This window comes from Gekko japonicus, unplaced genomic scaffold (assembly GCF_001447785.1).
Source record: "Gekko japonicus isolate JY-2015 unplaced genomic scaffold, Gekko_japonicus_V1.1 scaffold3114, whole genome shotgun sequence".
Classification (NCBI taxonomy): domain Eukaryota; kingdom Metazoa; phylum Chordata; class Lepidosauria; order Squamata; family Gekkonidae; genus Gekko; species Gekko japonicus.
The window spans coordinates 25,114-44,236 of NW_015169878.1; the positions used below are offsets into that span (position 1 = coordinate 25,114).

The 19,123-nt window shown below is 51.1% G+C and overlaps 1 protein-coding gene across 2 annotated transcripts in view; it reads left to right on the forward strand.

Annotated features, from left to right (window-relative positions):
- LOC107115698 (casein kinase II subunit alpha) overlaps positions 1-19,123 on the forward strand; it is a 40,192-nt gene that overhangs the window by 17,449 nt on the left and 3,620 nt on the right. For both annotated transcript variants that reach the window (XM_015417456.1, XM_015417457.1), the window contains 7 exons: positions 891-950; positions 2,731-2,814; positions 5,695-5,805; positions 9,193-9,294; positions 10,292-10,392; positions 13,775-13,923; positions 16,248-16,334. In XM_015417456.1, the coding sequence (XP_015272942.1) occupies positions 891-950; positions 2,731-2,814; positions 5,695-5,805; positions 9,193-9,294; positions 10,292-10,392; positions 13,775-13,923; positions 16,248-16,334 (694 nt within the window). The remainder of the gene's footprint in view (positions 1-890; positions 951-2,730; positions 2,815-5,694; positions 5,806-9,192; positions 9,295-10,291; positions 10,393-13,774; positions 13,924-16,247; positions 16,335-19,123) is intronic.

Here is a 19,123-nt window from a genome sequence, read left to right on the forward strand (position 1 = left end):
TTTTGTCTGGGGCAGTGATGCTCTGTATTCTTGGTGTTTGGGGGGCAGGAATGGGAGGGCTTCTGGAGTTCTGGCCCCACTGGTGGACCTCCTGATGGCCCCTGGGTTTTGGCCCCTGTGTGACACAGAGTGTTGGACTGGATGGGCCATTGGCCTGATCCAACATGGCTTCTCTTAGGTTCTTATGTCTGGGGCAGTGATGCTCTGTATTCTTGGTGCTTGGGGGTGGCACAGTGGGAGGGCTTCTAACATCCTGGCCCCGCTTGGGGGGGCAAGAGTGGGAGGGCTTCTGGGGTTCTGGCCCCACTGCTGGACCTCCTGATGGCCCCTGGGTTTTGGCCCCTGTGTGACACAGAGTGTTGGACTGGATGGGCCATTGGCCTGATCCCGGGGCGGCCAAACTTGCTCAGCGTAAGAGCCACATGGAATAAACATCAGACGTTTGAGAGCCGCAAGACATGACCAAATATTACACACATTTTTATTTTTAAAATGTGCGCATTTGCTTTTTATTATTTAATGAGACTGCCAAAAATAAAAACAAAAGGGGTAAAAGCAGATATTGATAATGATATTTATTTGTCCAGTGATATTTATTTGTCTGCTAATGATATTTATTTGTCTACGAGAGAGCGAGAGAAAGAGAGAGGTGGAAAGAAAGAAGGAAAGTGGTGGAAAGAAAGAGAGAGAGAGAGAGAGAGAGAGAGAAACAAAGAAAGCCAATAGATGGGAGGGAGGGAAAGCATGGCTCCTTTTAGCTTCCCCAGCCACACAATATGCGTGAAAGAGCCGCATGCGGCTCCCGAGCCACAGTTTGGCCACCCCTGGCCCGATCCAACATGGCTTCTCTTACGTTCATACCCTGACTATGTTGTGTTTCCCTCCTGCAGCAATTGTACCAAACGTTAACAGACTACGACATTCGGTTCTACATGTATGAAATTTTGAAGGTGAGTCTGCGTTTGCTTCTCAGGTCGTGTGTTTTATTTAATTCATTTGTATGCCACGTTTCTCCCTAACGGGCACCCAGCACAGCTTACGTCATGTTATGTAGGTTAGGCTGAGAGAGTGCGACCGGCCCAGGGTCTCCCAGTGAGCTTCCGTGGCACGAGTGGGGGATTCGAACCTGGGTCTTCCAGACACTAGCCTGACACTCTTAATGACTACACCACCCTGTGTGTGTATGTGTAAGTTAGAGGACGAATGGGAGATGGGATCCCCGCTACCGGCCCTGGGAAGCGGGAGGATTTTTCTATTGTAGGAACTTTTATGTAAAGTCCAAGGAGTAATTAAGACATAGGAATTCACTGCCACTGGAGGTGGTGGCAGATACAAACATAGACAGTTTTGAGAGGGGATTGGAGAAACATAGGGAGCAGAGGTCCATCAGTGGCTATTAGCCACAAGGTATAGATAGGAACTCGCAGTCTGGGGCAAGGGATGCTCTGTATCCTTGGTGCTTGGGGGGGGGGTGTCAACAGTGGGACGGCGTCTAGTGTCCTGGCCCCACTGCTGGACCTCCTGATGGCACCTGGTCTTTTTGGCCACTGTGTGACACAGAGTGTTGGACTGGATGGGCCTTTGGCCTGATCCAACACTGGCTTCTCTTACGTTCTTGTAAGAGTGATTATACAAAACCCGAGAATCTCTTACACAATTGAATCACTTGTAAGAGTGATTAACACATGGAATTCACTGCCACAGGAGGTGGTGGCAGCTACAAACATAGCTTTGAGAGGGGGTTGGAGAAACATATGGAGCAGAGGTCCATCAGTGGCTATTAGCCACAAGGTATAGATAGGAACTCTCAGTCTGGGGCAAGGGATGCTCTGTCTTCTTGGTGCTTTGGGGGGGGCAACAGTGGGAGGGCTCCTGGAGTCCTGGCCCCGCTGCTGGACCTCCTGATGGTCCCTGGTATTTTTGGCCACTGTGTGACAGAGTGTTGGACTGGATGGGCCATTGGCCTGATCCAACATTGGCGTCTCTTATGTTCTTATGACTCTGCCACATCCCCTGCTTGCCCCTGGAATTGATGGTAGGGTAGAGATGGGAAGTAGTGCCCTGCATCCTTCCCCCCCCCCTTGTTATAGGTTCTTGGAAAGTGGGGGCAGTGTGGCCCACCAAACGCCGATGTGAGTCTTCTCCCCCCCTTCAGTAAAGGGGGGAAGGATACTTAGTGATCTAAGTATCGCTTTTGTGGTGGAAAGTGCTGTCAAGTCACAACCGACTTATAGCGACCTTGTAGGGTTTTCGAGACGAGATATACCGAGGTGGTTTTCCGTTGCCGGCCTGTGCGTAGCAAGCCTGGGTTTCCGTGGTGGCCTCCCGTCCAAGTACTGCTAACTAGGACCGACTCTGCTTAGCTTCTGAGGCCTGATGAGACGGATGTAGCCTGGGCCTTGTTGCTTTACTTGCCGTGAACGTCGTATGCCGCACCAGAAGATGTGATACTTCTCGTGAGAAGCCGGTAGCCACAGGCAGAAGCACAGATAGGGGGACAAAGTCCGGGGGCAGGTTGCTGGCGAGGCTTGGTGGGACGGGGCTTTTGCCTTCGAGCTTCGGAGGGAATTTTGCCATGACCAGCACTTACTGATGACCCCTTCCAAACCTGACTCTGTAAATTGCCTTGTTGTCCCGGCAGTCTGGGATTTTTCAGTAGGAAGGAATGCAAAATGGCGACGTCTCTTCTCTGACGAATGCCCTCTGGTGTGTGCATGTTCCCTTCTCCAGGCCCTGGACTACTGTCACAGTATGGGGATCATGCACAGAGACGTTAAGCCCCACAACGTCATGATCGACCACGAGCACAGAAAGGTAAGAGGTGCAGGGCCTCGGAAACGTCCTCTTCCTGTTTGGGTGTGGAATTAACCGGACTCCCCCTTTTTGCTCTGTGTTTACATCTATTACATCTGCGGTGGCTCAAGTGGTTAAGACGCTGAACTGCAGGCTGTGGAAGGTCAGTAGTTCAGCAGTTCGAAACCTGGATGCCGCATGACGGAGTGAGCTCCCGTCTCTGGTCCCAGCTCCTGCCAACCTAGCAGTTCGAAAGCAAGAAATTGCAAGTAGATAAATAGGTACCACTTCAGTGGGAAGGTAACAGCGTTCCGTGCACCTTGGTGTTTAGTCATGCCGGCCACATGACCACGGAAACGTCTTCGGACAGCGCTGGCTCTTCGGCTTTGAAACGGAGATGAGCACCGCAACCCTAGAGTCGGATTCGACTGGCTTTCGAGCAAGGGAACCTTTACCTTTACCTTTACCTTACATCTATCCGGGGCGCCAGGTTATATTTTCAAAAAGTTAATTGGATAACTTCTGAGCCATCTCTGCGGAAAACTGCTGAGGGGAGCGTCAAGATTTTAGAATAAAACAAATCCATGAAAATTAGCTGCCTTTTTCTTCTTCTTCTGCAAAAAAGCCGTGCAATAAAAAAAAAACAGCAGGAAAAGCCAGTCTGAAACATGTTCTTTCTAAAACAGATTAATAAATAGGCTTTTTTAGCTTCTTGAGAAGCTTCTTAGCTGGCTGTTTTGAAGCTAGCAGTACTCAGTCTCTCATTGAAAGGGTAGACTAAAGAAAGAAGAGATTGGATTTATACCTCGCCCTTCACTCAGAGTCTCAGAGTGGTTTACAATCTCCTTCTCTTCCTCTCCCCACAACACACACCCTGTGAGATAGGTGGGGCTGAGTGAGCTCTGAGAGAACTGCTCTTGAGAGAACAGCTCTCAGAGAACTTGTGACTGACCGAAGGTCACCCAGCTGGCTTCCTGTGGAGAAATGGGGAATCAAACCCGCTTCTCCAGATTAGAGTCCTGCCACTCTTAACCACTACTCCAAACCGGCTCTTCTCTCCATCTCCTAACCACTTATTTCCATCTCCTAAGAGGGCAACCAAGATGATTTGGGGGTTGGATCATGTTACCTAAGAGAAAAGGCTGAAGAGTCTAGGACTTTTCTGCTGAGACTAAGGGGGACATAATTTATAAAATTATGCATGGGGCGGAGAGAGTTGACAAAAGAGAATTTTTTCTCCCTTTCCCAGAAGACTAGAACTCAAGGACAACCAATGAAGCTGATTCAGGTTCAGAACGGACAAAAGGAAATACACTTTCGGCCCCACCTACCTCACAGGGTGTCTTTTGTGGGGAGGGGAGGGGAGGGGAGGAGGGGAAGGGAAGGGAATTGTAAACCACTCTGTGACTCCTTTTTCTTTTTTCTTTTTTTTGAAATCCCCAGAGGGATATTTTTTATTATTTGTTTATGAGACTACAAAACTACAAAGAAAACACGAGGGAGGGGGATAACATCTAAGGATAAAGGATAGATAACCACACTACACTAAAAACCCAAGAGGAGGAGATCATATCCGTGTTAGTCTAAGTGGTATTAATAAAAGTGTTAGTACAACAATATACTTGTAGAGTTCTTGTTTAGCTGTCGAAGAGGCTGCCCCTCAAAAGCCCTATGGCCTGGAGCCTATCGCAAAGGCTCCGTGTGAGTGCTACTTGAGGTAGCACCCCTCCATACCGCTGGTGTGCGAGTCATTCTCCCGAGGTCCGGGGAGAACGACCACCATCGCTGATCCACAAACCGGAAGCCCACTCTGTGACTCCTGAGTGAAGGACAGAGTATAAATCCAATCTCCTCTTCTTCTTTACGCAGAGTGTGATTAAAGCATAGTGATGGCCACAGGAATCAACAGTTTTAAATGGGGATTAGATTTGTGGATAGGGATGGGCACATACGAGGAAAATGCAGTTCATTTCGGTTCTTGGCGTGCCCGGTTCATGAGCCGCGAACTGTCACAAAACTTGTAGGCTCCAAAAGAATTGGTGAGGTTTGTAGCATGGTAGAATGAACACACACACAGCTTGCTAGAGACACCAAACTCACAGGGGATCTCTGGCTTGCCCTCCAAGTTTGGTGAGGATTAGATTTACAGGATCTGAGTTACAGCACCCCAAAGAAGGTGTTCCCAGGAAAATGCTTTCTGGGGAAATGACAGGTGGTCATTTTGACAGGCGCAGGTTCATGAGTGTATAGAACGGACCCTATGCAAGCTAGAAACATCAAACTCGTAAAGGACCCCTCCCCCCAATGCTCCTCTACATGCCCTCCAAGTTACGTGCAGATTGGACCTCGGAGATCCGAGCTAGGACCCCCCCAAAGAAGATACCCCCAGGAAAGTGCTTTTGGGGAAATTTCAGGCTCAGGTTCAACCGTGCAACCTACACACACCAAATGCACACCAAACCCCGCCGCCTGCTCCTCTACAGTCTCTCCCCTGTTGCTTTGAAGTTTGGTAAACATTTTGATTGAAAGGAGTCGGTTTGGAACAAACTGCTTGAAAGTTTGTGGAAAGTTCATGCCAGTTGACCTGCCGCGACCATCAATTCACGAACCAGCCAAAATTCGTTACGAACTTCCGTTTGTGACTCAGTTCGTGCCCATCCCTATTTGTAGGGATATAGCCATGGTGACTGAAGGGAACCTCCACATTCAGATGCACTAATCGTTTGAATCCCAGAGTGAGGAGGCAACATCTGGGGAAGGTTTCGGCCTCTATGCTCTGTTGTTGGCCCTCCAGAGAAACAGGTTGGCCATTGTGTGAGACAGGAGGGTGGACTAGATGGACCTCTGGTCCGATCCAGCAGGGCTCTTCCTATTTACTTAAGTTCTCTCTTCTTTTTTTAGCTGCGGCTAATAGACTGGGGCTTGGCAGAATTCTACCATCCTGGCCAAGAGTACAACGTTCGAGTCGCTTCCAGATACTTCAAAGGCCCCGAGCTTCTTGTAGATTATCAAGTAAGTGCCGCCCAGTCTCAGCATTGCGAGGAAGCAGAAAGCCGAGAACCAGCAAATTCCTCGACTTAACGCCAGCGGTCCTCAGTCTGTGAATCAGGACCCCGGAATGGGTCACAACTCTCCCGCAGGGGTCAAAAGGACGAGGGATGGGGTGAATGGGGAAAAGCAGTCGTGGGAGGCTCAACTCTGGGGTCACCTGCATAAGTCACCGTGAAACACAGCCTGTCGCTGATTAACGCTGTATATTGGCAAACACTAAGTGTGAAAAGCAAAATATGAATGTAGTTCAGGGTTAGCCGATGGTCTGTCCCTTTATTTTATGTTGGGGAAGAGGGGAAAGGGGCATAGAATTATTTTGCAAGAGGGTTCTGGAAAGGACAGTTTCCGAGGGTAGCCGTGTCAGTCTGTGGTGGAACGGCTAGATCTGAGCTCAGTAGCACTTTAGAGACCCACACAATTTGTGGGGCGGGAGCTTTTCGAGAGTCAAAACTTGGTTATCTGATCATGGAACCACGGTGTTGGAACGGGCCATACAGGCCATCTAGTCCAGGGGTGGCCAAACTTCCTAGAAAGCCAGTTTGGTGTGGTGGTTAAGTGCGCGGACTCTAATCTTGGAGAACCGGGTTTGATTCCCCACTCCTCCATTTGCACCTGCTGGATGACCTTGGGCAAGCCATGGTTCTGACAAGAGCTGTCCTTGAAAAAGAGCCGTTTCTATTAGAGCTCTCTCAGCCCCATCTACCTCCCAGTGTGTCTGTTGTGGGGAGGGGAAGGGAAAGGAGTTTGTAAGCCGCTCTGAGACACCTTTGGGTAGTGAAGGGCGGGGTATCAATCCAAACTCTTCTTCTTCTAATCTGGGAGAACCGGGTTTGATTCCCCACTCCTCCACTTGCACCTGGCTGGATGACCTTGGGCAAGCCATAGTTCTGATAAGAGCTGTTCTTGAAAAAGAGCCGTTTCTGTCAGAGCTCTCTCAGCCCCACCTACCTCCCAGTGTGTCTGTTGTGGGGAGGGGAAGGGAAAGGAGGTTGTCAGCCGCTCTGAGACACCTTTGGGTAGTGAAGGGCGGGGTATAAATCCAAACTCTTCTTCTTCTTCTAATCTGGGAGAACCGGGTTTGATTCCCCACTCCTCCACTTGCACCTGGCTGGATGACCTTGGGCAAGCCCTAGTTCTGATAAGGGCTGTTCTTGAAAAAGAGCCGTTTCTGTTAGAGTTCTCTCAGCCCCACCTACCTCCCAGGGTGTCTGTCGTGGGGAGGGGAAGGGAAAGGAGTTTGTAAGCCACTCTGAGACACCTTTGGGTAGTGAAGGGCGGGGTATAAATCCAAACTCTTCTTCTTCTTCTTTTACCTCACAGGGTGTCTGTTGTGGGGAGGGGAAGGGGAAGGAGTTTGTCTCTTGCCTTGACTTTTGTAGCCCAGGCTTGCCCCATCTCACCAGCTCTCACAAGCTAAGCAGGGTCAGCCTTGGTTAGTACTCGGATGGGAGACCTCCAAGGAAGTCCAGGGTCGCTAGGCAGAGACAGGCAAGGGCGAACCACATAAGAACATAAGAGACGCCACTGTTGGATCAGGCCAAAGGCCCATCCAGTCCAACACCCTGTGTCACACAGTGGCCAGAAATACCAGGGGCCATCAGGAGGTCCACCAGTGGGGCCAGGACATTAGAAGCCCTCCCACTGTTGGACACCCCCCCCCCCTCACAAAAAAGAAGTTGCCCCAGAGCCCCTATCTATACCTTGTGGCTAATAGCCACTGATGGTCCTCTGCTCCATATAAGAACGTAAGAGACGCCAATGTTGGATCAGGCCAAAGGCCCATCCAGTCCAACACTCTGTGTCTCACAGTGGCCAGAAATACCAGGGGCCATCAGGAGGTCCACCAGTGGGGCCAGGACATTAGAAGCCCTCCCACTGTTGTCCCCCCCCCCAAGCACCAAGAAGTCACAGAGCATCACTTCTGTTTGTCTCTTGCCTTGAAAACCCTACAGGGTCAAGTTGGTTGTGACTCGACAGCTCTTACTTTATGCCTTGACCTGGATGGCCCAGAAGCTAAGCAGGGTCGTCTCTGGTTACCGCTTGGACGGGAGGCCCCCAAGGAAGCCTAGGGTCCCTGCGCAGAGGCAGGCAGTGGCCAACCCGCTCTGCACATCTCTAGCCTTTTAAACCCTACGGAGTGTGCCCTGAGTCGGCTGCAACGTGACAGCACTCTATGCCCCCCCCCCTCAAATCCTTCCAGGTGCCTCTTCCACCTGGACCTGTCCCAGCCTGGCTCTCCGTTTGGGTACGGAATGGTGGAAAGAATCAGAAGTCCCAGTTGCATGTGGCGTATTTGGGGTTCTTAAAGAACCAGGCAGTAGGTGATGGGAAAGACCTCCGCCTGAGACCCTGGAGAGCTGTCAAGAGGGGCCGTGGCTCAGTGGCAGAGCATCTGCTTGGCACGCAGAAGGTCCCAGGTTCAATCCCCGGCATCTCCAGTTTTAAAAAAGGACCAGGCAGTAGGTGATGGGAAAGACCTCCGCCTGAGACCCTGGAGAGCTGTAAAGAGGGGCCGTGGCTCAGTGGCAGAGCCTCTGCTTGGCACACAGAAGGTCCCAGGTTCAATCCCCGGCATCTCCAGTTTTAAAAAAGGACCAGGCAGTAGGTGATGGGAAAGACCTCCGCCTGAGACCCTGGAGAGCTGTAAAGAGGGGCCGTGGCTCAGTGGCAGAGCATCTGCTTGGCACACAGAAGGTCCCAGGTTCAATCCCCGGCATCTCCAGTTTTAAAAAAGGACCAGGCAGTAGGTGATGGGAAAGACCTCCGCCTGAGACCCTGGAGAGCTGTAAAGAGGGGCCGTGGCTCAGTGGCAGAGCATCTGCTTGGCACGCAGAAGGTCCCAGGTTCAATCCCCGGCATCTCCAGTTTTAAAAAAGGACCAGGCAGTAGGTGATGGGAAAGACCTCCGCCTGAGACCCTGGAGAGCTGTCAAGAGAGGCTGTGGCTCAGTGGAAGAACCTCTGCCTGGCATGCAGAAGGTCCCAGGTTCAATCCCCGGCACCTCCAGTTAAAAGGCGTATTTGGGGTGTGGTGATGACCCTCCGCTGTCATGTCTCAGGCGATGCAGAAGGCTGTTTTCCGACGCTGGGCTACATTTCCTGGCACCGCTGTAGAAATCCTCCCGTCGAGCACACAACTGCCACTGTGTTATCTCGTGGGAGTAAAATTTGTGCAGCTGTAGAAAATTTTCACTCTGGGGGGGCCTTTCCCTCGGGTAAACCGCTCCCGCTGGTTTTCCTTGGGGGAAAGTCTCTCCCAGGCGGCAAGCGTGCGTCTGTGACAAAAACGAGCGCTTTTCCTTCTTCTGAGTCGGCACTGTACTGACGGGCCTCCTTCGCTTCCCCATAGATGTACGATTACAGTCTGGACATGTGGAGCTTGGGGTGCATGCTCGCCAGCATGATCTTCCGGAAGGAGCCCTTTTTCCACGGCCACGACAATTACGATCAGGTGAGCTCTCGCGGCGGGCCCCCGCACCGTCGTCCCACCGCATACTTGTCCGTTCATCTCACCGCCTGGTTTTGCGAGGGATGAGGACAAAAAGGATTTGTGCAAAGGATCGCTTCCACCGGGCACGTCTTCCACTTGGTCTGCTGCAATGGTGGCTCACGTGTGCGCATGTGTCGGCGTGCATCCAATGCCATGTGCAGACTAGTTCCTAAACAGTGTGCCCTTTGAGCTGTGGAGTCCTGTGAGCAAAAATCCTACTTTGTGAGCGACTGGCATTAAAGCTGTGAGCGAGCGATTTGGCCAGGGCTATTTCTGGGCAGGAACGCAGAGGAACGGAGTTCCGGCTGGTTTCAGGGTTGGCCACGCCCACTACAGCCAAAACCTCTGCATGCGTGGCTACAGAGGGAAGGCCTGGAGAGCAAACACACACCCCGGCGACTCCGAGGTGGCCGGGCCAGGCCCCCCCCCCCTGAAAGGATCGGGGAGGCATTTAAATGCCTCCCCGTGCCTTCCCCGGCCTGTCCAAGGGCAGGCTTGCCTGGGCTCCCTGCAGCCTGGGGTGCCCAGGCAAGTCAAGGGAAAGCACGGGGGTGTGGCCTAATATGCTAATGAGCTGTGCTGTCAGGGATGTGGCCCAATAGGCCTTGAAACTCATTGCCTGGCTAAGGTACTTTCTCTCAGTGTAGCCTACCTTGGAGGGATAGCGTGAGGGTGAAATGAAAGGAGGAATCCCACATCTCTTCCTGGTTGTTGTGGAAGAACAGCACGAAAAATCCAGTTAGTGATAAACGAGCAAGGGAACGCACAAGGACTTTGGGGAGTGCATCGCCGTTGTCACCTTCCCCGAAAGCCGCCGTAGCCTCTCTCTTTCCCTCCTGTCTTCCCCACCCACCACCCTCCCCTCAGTCTTCAGCTTCCCCTCGTTCCCTCCACTTGGCAGCTGGGAAAGTTCTGGCCGATTGGCGTGCTGCTGACTTCACACGTTGTCTGTCCACAGTTGGTGAGAATAGCGAAGGTGCTGGGGACGGAAGACCTGTACGACTACATCGACAAATACAACATAGAACTTGACCCCCGTTTCAACGATATCTTGGGCAGGTGAGCTGGGGTCGGGTGGAAGCGTCGGAACTAAAATCGTCTGGTCTTCATTAGGATCAGCTGAGTTGGTGTGCTGTTGTGGCCGTGGCGGCTCAAGTGGTTAAGACGCTAAGCTGCAGACCGGAAGGTCGGTAGTCCAGCAGTTCGAGACCCGCGTGCTGCGTGACGGAGTGAGCTCCCGTCTCCGGCCCTAGCTCCTGCCAAACTAGCAGTTCGAAAGGAAGACATTGCAAGTCGATAAATAGCCAGTTTGATTTAGTGGTTAAGTGTGTGGACTCTAATCTGGGAGAACCGGGTTTGACTCCCCACTCCTCCACTCTCACCTGGCTGGATGACCTTGGGCAAGCCGTAGTTCTGACAAGAGCTGTTCTTGAAAAAGAGGAGTTTCTGTCAGAACTCTCTCAGCCCCACCTACCGCACTGAGTGTCTGTTGTGGGGAGGGGGAGGGAAAGGAGTTTGTCAGCCGCTCTGAGAATCCTTTGGATAGTGAAGGGCGGGGTATTAATCCAATCTTCTGTTCTTCTTCTTCCCAAGCACTACCACCCAGTGCAACCTCTCTTAGCTTCAGCGACACAGATAGGTTAGGCAGCTACAGTTTCAGCACCCATCTTCTCTCTAACTATTTTAACGAGAGCCCCGAACCCTTTTACACACCGGGTCCCTCCTTCCCAAAGACAAAAACAGGGTAGCCAATTCCCCCCCCCCCTTTCAGCCACCACTCACCCAGATATTTCCCTGAGCTACTGTGGTGGAGAACTAAACACTGCTTCCCATTTTATGCCGGCACCATTTATTTCTTAAAATGTTTCTACCCTGCCCTTTTCTCAAGGCAGCTTACGTCATACGGATATATACAGGCCGAGGCCACACTGGGTTTTGTGCATGTCGTTTGGTGTAGTGGTTAAGTGCACGGACTCTAATCTGAGAGGACCGAGTTTGATTCCCCACTCCTCCACTTGCACCTGCTGGATGACCTTGGGCAAGCCGTAGTTCTGATAAGAGCTGTCCTTGAAAAGGAGCCCTTTCTGTCAGAGCTCACTCAGCCCCACCCACCTCACAGGGTGTCTGTTGTGGGGAGGGGAAGGGGAAGGAGTTTGTGAGCCGTTCTGAGACACCTTTGGGTAGTGAAGGGCAGGGGATAAATCCAATCTCTTCTTCTTCTTCTTCCCTGAGACAGTTGACTTTCAGTCAGCGGGGTTGAGCAAAGGATTAACTATTACTTAAAACTTTTAACCACAGTGGAGTGTTTGAGCACATGGATACATATCTCAGTGCTTGAACTCTTCATCCCTAACTCTCCTCGTCCTTCTTGTCTTCTCAGTGACATTGTCTTTCTCCCATCCAGCTTCTATCGCATGCTTCTTGGCTCAGTGGCTCAAAACTCTTCTCTGCTCTCCCCGTTCCGACTGTTCTGTCTGTCAAGTGTCCCAGCATTCCATCAGCTCCCATTAGTTGCACTTTGAGAGAGGCGGAACTGGACCTGTCTGTCACAGGTGCCGCTTTTTTCATGCGAGTTTGCATCTATGCAGCCAACGTTCTAATACCCTTGTATAGATCTGTGGTGTGACCTCATTCGGAAGACTGTGTGCAGTGCTGGTCACACCACAGATCTATACAAGGTTAGTTGCACTTTGAGAGAGGCGGAACTGGGCCTGGCTGTCACAGGTGCCGCTTTTTTCATGCGAGTTTGCATCTATGCAGCCAACGTTCTAATACCCTTGTATAGATCTGTGGTGTGACCTCATTCGGAAGACTGTGTGCAGTGCTGGTCACACCACAGATCTATACAAGGTTAGTTGCACTTTGAGAGAGGCGGAACTGGACCTGTCTGTCACAGGTGCCGCTTTTTTCATGCGAGTTTGCATCTATGCAGCCAACGTTCTAATACCCTTGTATAGATCTGTGGTGTGACCAGCACTGCACACAGTCTTCCGAATGAGGTCACACCACAGATCTATACAAGGGTATTAGAACGTTGGCTGCATAGATGCAAACTCGCATGAAAAAAGCGGCACCTGTGACAGACAGGTCCAGTTCCGCCTCTCTCAAAGTGCAACTAACCTTGTATAGATCTGTGGTGTGACCAGCACTGCACACAGTCTTCCGAATGAGGTCACACCACAGATCTATACAAGGGTATTAGAACGTTGGCTGCATAGATGCAAACTCGCATGAAAAAAGCGGCACCTGTGACAGACAGGTCCAGTTCCGCCTCTCTCAAAGTGCAACTAACCTTGTATAGATCTGTGGTGTGACCAGCACTGCACACAGTCTTCCGAATGAGGTCACACCACAGATCTATACAAGGGTATTAGAACGTTGGCTGCATAGATGCAAACTCGCATGAAAAAAGCGGCACCTGTGACAGACAGGTCCAGTTCCGCCTCTCTCAAAGTGCAACTAACCTTGTATAGATCTGTGGTGTGACCAGCACTGCACACAGTCTTCCGAATGAGGTCACACCACAGATCTATACAAGGTTAGTTGCACTTTGAGAGAGGCGGAACTGGACCTGTCTGTCACAGGTGCTGCTTTTTTCATGCAACAAGTTTGCATCAGTTTGGTGTCGTGGTTAAGTGCGCAGACTCTAATCTGGGAGAACCAGGTTTGATTCCCCACTCCTCCACTTGCACCTGGCTGGATGACCTTGGGCAAGCTGTAGTTCTGATAAGAGCTGTTCTTGAAAAAGAGCCGTTTCTGTCAGAGCTCTCTCAACCCCACTTATCTCACAAGGTGTCTGTTGTGGGGAAGGGAAGGGGAAGGAGTTTGTAAGCCGCTCTGAGACTCCAAGTGAAGGGCAGGGTATAAATCCAATCTCTTCTTCTTAAGTGCACGGACTCTAATCTGAGAGAGCTGGGTTTGATTCCCCACTCCTCCACTTGCACCTGGCTGGATGACCTCGGGCAAGCCATAGTTCTGACAAGAGCTGTCCTTGAAAGAGAGCAGTTTGTGTCAAGAGCTCTCTCAGCCCCACCCACCTCCCAGGGTGTCTGTTGTGGGGAGGGGAAGGGAAAGGAGTTTGTCAGCCACTCTGAGACACCTTTGGGTAGTGAAGGGTGGGGTATAAATCCAATCTCTTCTCTTCTTCCTCTTCATCTCTACAGCCGACGTTATAATACCCTTGTATAGATCTGTGGTGTGACCTCATTTGGAAGACTGTGTGCAGTTCTGGTCACCGTATCTCTTTCCCCCCTCCAAAAACAGTCCGGTGTTACAGGCAAGTGCGCCACCTTGCCTTTCGCAAGCCCTGTAGAAATGATGGGCAGCGTTTCTCTGAGTTGGACGTGTGCCTTCCTTCCTCCCCAGGCGTTGCTTTAAGGCACGTAAGGAGGACTTCCAGGCGTGTTCCCGTCCGCTCAGTGTTCCCCTCTCCCTCCCGCAGGCACTCCCGCAAGCGATGGGAGCGCTTCGTCCACAGCGAGAATCAGCACTTGGTCAGCCCGGAGGCCCTGGATTTCCTAGACAAATTGCTGCGATACGACCACCAGTCCCGGCTCACGGCAAGAGAAGCCATGGAGCACCCTTACTTTTGTGAGTCTGCCTCTCCGTGGGCCCGGTTTTCTGTTCTTGCACAGGACGGGGGGCGGGGGGGGCTGAGAGAGCAATGAGACGCTCAGGGCCACTTACCGTCCATGAATCTTATCGTATAGATAAGGGACTCTGGGGCAAGGGATGCTCTGTATTCTTGGTGCTTGGGGGGGGCAACAGTGGGAGGGCTTCTAGGGTCCTGGCCCCATTGCTGGACCTCCTGATGGGACCTGGTATTTCTGGCCACTGTGTGACACAGAGTGTTGGACTGGATGGGCCACTGGCCTGGTCCAACATTGGCTTCTCTTATGTTCTTATGTCTGGGGCAAGTGATGCTCTGTCTTCTTGGTGCTTGGGGGAGCAACAGTGGGAGGGCAACAGTGGGAGGGCTTCTAGTGTCCTGGCCCCGCTGGTGGACCTCCTGATGGCACCTGGTATTTCTGGCCACTGTGTGACACAGAGTGTTGGACTGGGTGGGCCATTGGCCTGATCCAACATTGGCTTCTCTTATGTTCTTATGTCTGGGGCAAGGGATGCTCTGTCTTCTTGGTGCTTGGGGGGGGGGCAACAGTGGGAGGGCTTCTAATGTCCTGGCCCCACTGCTGGACCTCCTGATGGCACCTGGTATTTCTGGCCACTGTGTGATACAGAGTGTTGGACTGGATGGGCCTTTGGCCTGATCCAACATTGGCATCTCTTATGTTCTTATCGTCCATGAATCTACCTAATGGTCTGGGGCCAGCATACCTACGGGACCGCCTTCTCCGCTGTGTCCCTGGAAGAGCTTTGCGCTCCATCGATAACACCTTGCCGGTGATCTCTGGCCCCAAGAATGTCCGGCTGTCCCCGACCAGGGCCGGGGCCTTCTCCGTCCTGGCCCCAACCTGGTGGAACTCTCTGCCAAATGACACCAGGGCCCCCGCGGGACCTTGCGCAATTCCGCAGGGCCTGTAAAGCAGAGAGGTTCCGCCAGGCTTTTGGCTGAGGGCAGCGACGGTTAGTTATACTGGCTGGCACCCTTCTCCTTTTCCCTCTCTTCCTGCATGTATATTTTGTTAAGTTTCTATCCCCCACCCCCACCCCATAGCCAAGTAGTCCAGAAGGAACTGGTGGACCACTGGTATTTCTGGTATGGCACCTGGTATTTCTGGCCACTGTGTGACACAGAGTGTTGGACTGGATGGGCCTTTGGCCTGATCCAACATTGGCTTCTCTTATGTTCTTAAGGAATAGAAAACTGCAAATCGCCATCTGGGATTTTATTCTGGTTTTGTTCTTATTCACCGCATTGGATTTTAAAAAATTGTATTTTGTTCTATGGCAGGCATGTCCAACTTCGAACAGGTCGTGATCTATTTTTTTCCGGCCAAAAGTGCCGGTGATCTGCCACCATGAAAATAAAGTTTCCAATTAGTTTCCAATTAGATTTTAACCCACTAAAGTTGGGTTCCACCGCGGGCGCCCCCCGCCCCCCATTTATAATGCACCTTCTGTCATTTACTGGTAAGCAAAATAAGCAAAAACAAAACAGAGAGATGAAGATCCAGAAAGAACTGCGGACATTTTTTTATTTTGTATTGAGTTATAACTTTCTTTAACCTGTTACCTATAAGGTTGAAAGATGCGAAAAAGGTAGTAAGAGAAACTGTGAACTTTTAAGTATTGTTTAAGAGGAGGGATAGAACAAGAGAATGGGACGTAGTGGGGGGGTGGGAGCGCTGCGGGAAGCCTGAACCAGGGGAGGGAGGGTGATAGAGAAAAGGGATATATTATGAATGGTGAAATGGTTCAATACTGGACTTGTTATATCCTAACAATAAAATTGTTAAAAAAAAATAATAACTTTCTTTAACCGCCTCAATAACTTTCTTTAACTTTTATTCGGAGTTATTTGCGTTCAATGTAGGTCAAGTATTGATCCAGGCTGATCTTGCGCAATCTTTAAAACTCCGCTCTTGCTCATTAGTGAGACGTCTGAGCCTGCATTTCATCCACCAGCTTTTTGAAGTTGGGTGAATATCATTTTAAGGGTTTTTTTTTAAGGGTTAATATTTCGTTTTCAAGAGGTGCCTTGTTCAATGAGTAATCATCAAAAAAACCCACACACCTGTCCAGCAAACCAGGAGACCAAGTGCGGCTGGTGATCTACCTCTGACGACCCCTCCGCGATCTACTGGTAGATCGCAATCTACCTGTTGGACATACCTTGTTCTATGGCACGATGCCTCTCTTGTACATCGCCCAGAGCCCGGCATAGCTGGGATGTAATAATAATAATAATACGGCCGCTCTAACCCGAGCTCGGGGGGGGACTCCATGTCTTGCAGATCCCATAGTGAAGGACCAGGCTCGGATGAGCTCCGCCAGTATGCCAGGAAGCAGCACCCCCGTCAGCAGCGCCAGCATGTTGTCAGGTGAGTCGGCGGCCCGTTGGGCTCACCGTTGGGGCTGTGGCTCCGTGAAAGAGCTGCCCGCTTTGCACACGGGAGGACCCAGGTTCAAGCCCCGGCATCTCCCATTTAGAAAAGGACCAGGCAGAAGGTGATGTGAAAGGCCTCCGCCTGAGACGCTAGAGAGCCGCGGGCAGTCTGAGTAGATCAATCCTGACTTTGATGGACCGAGGCTTCTGATTCCGTAGGAGGCAGCTTCAGGTGTCCAAAGGCACCTGCGATCGCGAAAGGGTTGGTTCACACGTCCTTTTGTTTTGAGCGACAAAACATCGTAGCAATGCTCTTGTGTTTGCACGTGTGCGTGAATGCTTCGTCACCGATCTACTCTGTGACTTCGTTGGAGTCAGTTCACACGTTCAGCCACAATCTTTCACATTTGCCAAAAGTCAAGTGCCTCGGTAGTAGAGCCTCTGCTTGGCATGCAGAAGGGTCCCAGGTTCAAACCCCGGGAGGCAGGTGGTGTGAAAGACCCTGGAGAGCCACTGCCCAATAGTGATGTTAAGTCCTTTGTGCAGAAAAGCTGTAGCTCAGGTAGAGCATCTGCATGTAGCAGGTCTCATGTTCAGTAAAGGTAAAGGTAAAGGTTCCCTTGCTCAAAAGCCAGTCGAATCCGACTCTAGGGTTGCGGTGCTCATCTCCGTTTCAAAGCCGAAGAGCCAGCGCTGTCCGAAGACATTTCCGTGGTCATGTGGCCGGCATGACTAAACACCAAGGCGCACGGAACGCTGTTCCCTTCCCACCGAAGCGGTCCCTATTTATCTACTTGCAATGTCTTGCTTTCGAACTGCTAGGTTGGCAGGAGCTGGAACTAGAGATGGGAGCTCACTCCTTCATGCGGCACAGCCGGGTCTCGAACTGCTGAACTACTGACCTTCCACAGCCTGCAGTTCAGCGTCTTAACCACTTGAGCCACCGCAGCTCCTCATGTTTAGTACCCGGCAGTTGGTGATGGGGAGGACCTGTGCCCAAGAGCTGCTGCCAGTCTGAGTAGACAATACTAACTTTGGTAGACCAGTGGTCTGATTCAGTATACGGCAGCTTCATGCGTTCAAGTGTGGTGGTGGAGGGAACCACTGTCAAGTCGCAGCCAACTTATGGCAACCCTTCAGGGCAGGGGTGTCAAACACGCGGCCCGGGGGGCTGATCAGGCCCCTGGACGGCTTCCATCAGGCCCGCAGTGGAACCGGCCATCTCCTGCTTCCAGTTCCGTTGCTCCTGCTGCTGCATCGTAGCTTGCTTCGCCAGACTCTCTTAATCACTCAGCCGTTTCATGTTCTAACCTGGGTCCTAGACTCAGAACTCTGAGCATGAGATTTCTGTGGCGAATGCCAATAAATCAAAAGTAGGTTTGCAGCTTACAGATGCACACCTGAATAGCATACTCAAGATTGCAACAGCACAGACATTTTGATTCAATAATTCAGAGCCATAGGTGTCAGTTATCAGACACCGTTAAATAAACAAAATATTACAGGAGTGCTAATGTCTTAAGCAAGTTTTTATTTCAAGAAAAAAAAATCTTTGTGTTTATGTCCTTTATAAAGTTTATATCTCCGCTACCTGGCATTAAGGAGCTGTGGTGGCTCAGTGGTTAAGATGCTGAACTGCAGGCCGGAAGGTCGGTAGTTCAGCAGTTCGAGATCCGAGTGTGCCGCATGACGGAGTGAGCTCCCCTCTCTAGTTCCAGCTCCTGCCAACCTAGCAGTTCGAAAGCAGGAAATTGCAAGTAGATAAACAGGTACCACTTTGGTGGGAAGGTAACAGCGTTCCATGCGCCTCAGCGTCTAGTCATGCCGGCCGCATGACCACGGAAATGTCTTCGGACAGCGCTGGCTCTTTGGCTCAGAAACAGAGATGAGCACCACAACCCTAGAGTCGGACTCGACTGGCTTTCGAGCTAGAGAACCTTTACTTTTTACCTTACCTGGCATTACATTTTGTGACACACATGGCCCGGCCCAACAAGGTCTCAGTTATGTCAGATCTGGCCTTCGTAACAAATGTGTTTGACACCCCTGCTTTAGGGTATTCAAGGGAAGAGATATCCAGAGGTGGTTTGCCGCTGCCTGCGGACTTCCTCGGTGGTCTCCCATCCAGATACTAACCAGGGACGACCCTGCTTAGGTTCCGAGATGTGGTGAGATCAGGCTCGCCTGGGCCATCCGTGTCGGGGCACAAAGGCGGCACGAATCACCCCAAAGATACCAGGGCCACTCCCCATCGGCACCTGCCTGCTGAGAAGAAGGAGAGATTGGTTTTATACCCCGCCCTTCACTCCCCAAAGGAGGCTCAGAGCGGCTCACAATCTCCTTTCCCTTCCCCTCCCCACAACAGACACACCCTGTGAGGTAGGTGGGGCTGAGAGAGCTCTGACAGAAACTGCTCTTTTTCAAGAACAGCGCTGACAGAACCGTGACTTGCCCAAGGTCACCCAGCAGGTGCAAGTGGAGGAGTGGGGAATCAAACACGGTTCTCCCTGATTAGAGTTCGCGCACTTAACCTGACTACACCAAAGTGGTAGGACAAATACATAAAATACAACAATGACCGCGACCAAGATCATGTATTTTATATTGTTTTATTGTTATAATCTGGCATTTTATGCCCTTAGCCGCCCTGAGCCTTTGGGGAGGACGGGATATAAATCCAAAGAATGAATGAATGAATGAATGAATAAATAAATAAATAAATAAATTGTTATTTAAGTCCACAATAAATTACTTATAAATAGAGATGTAAAATTTCTGGAAATT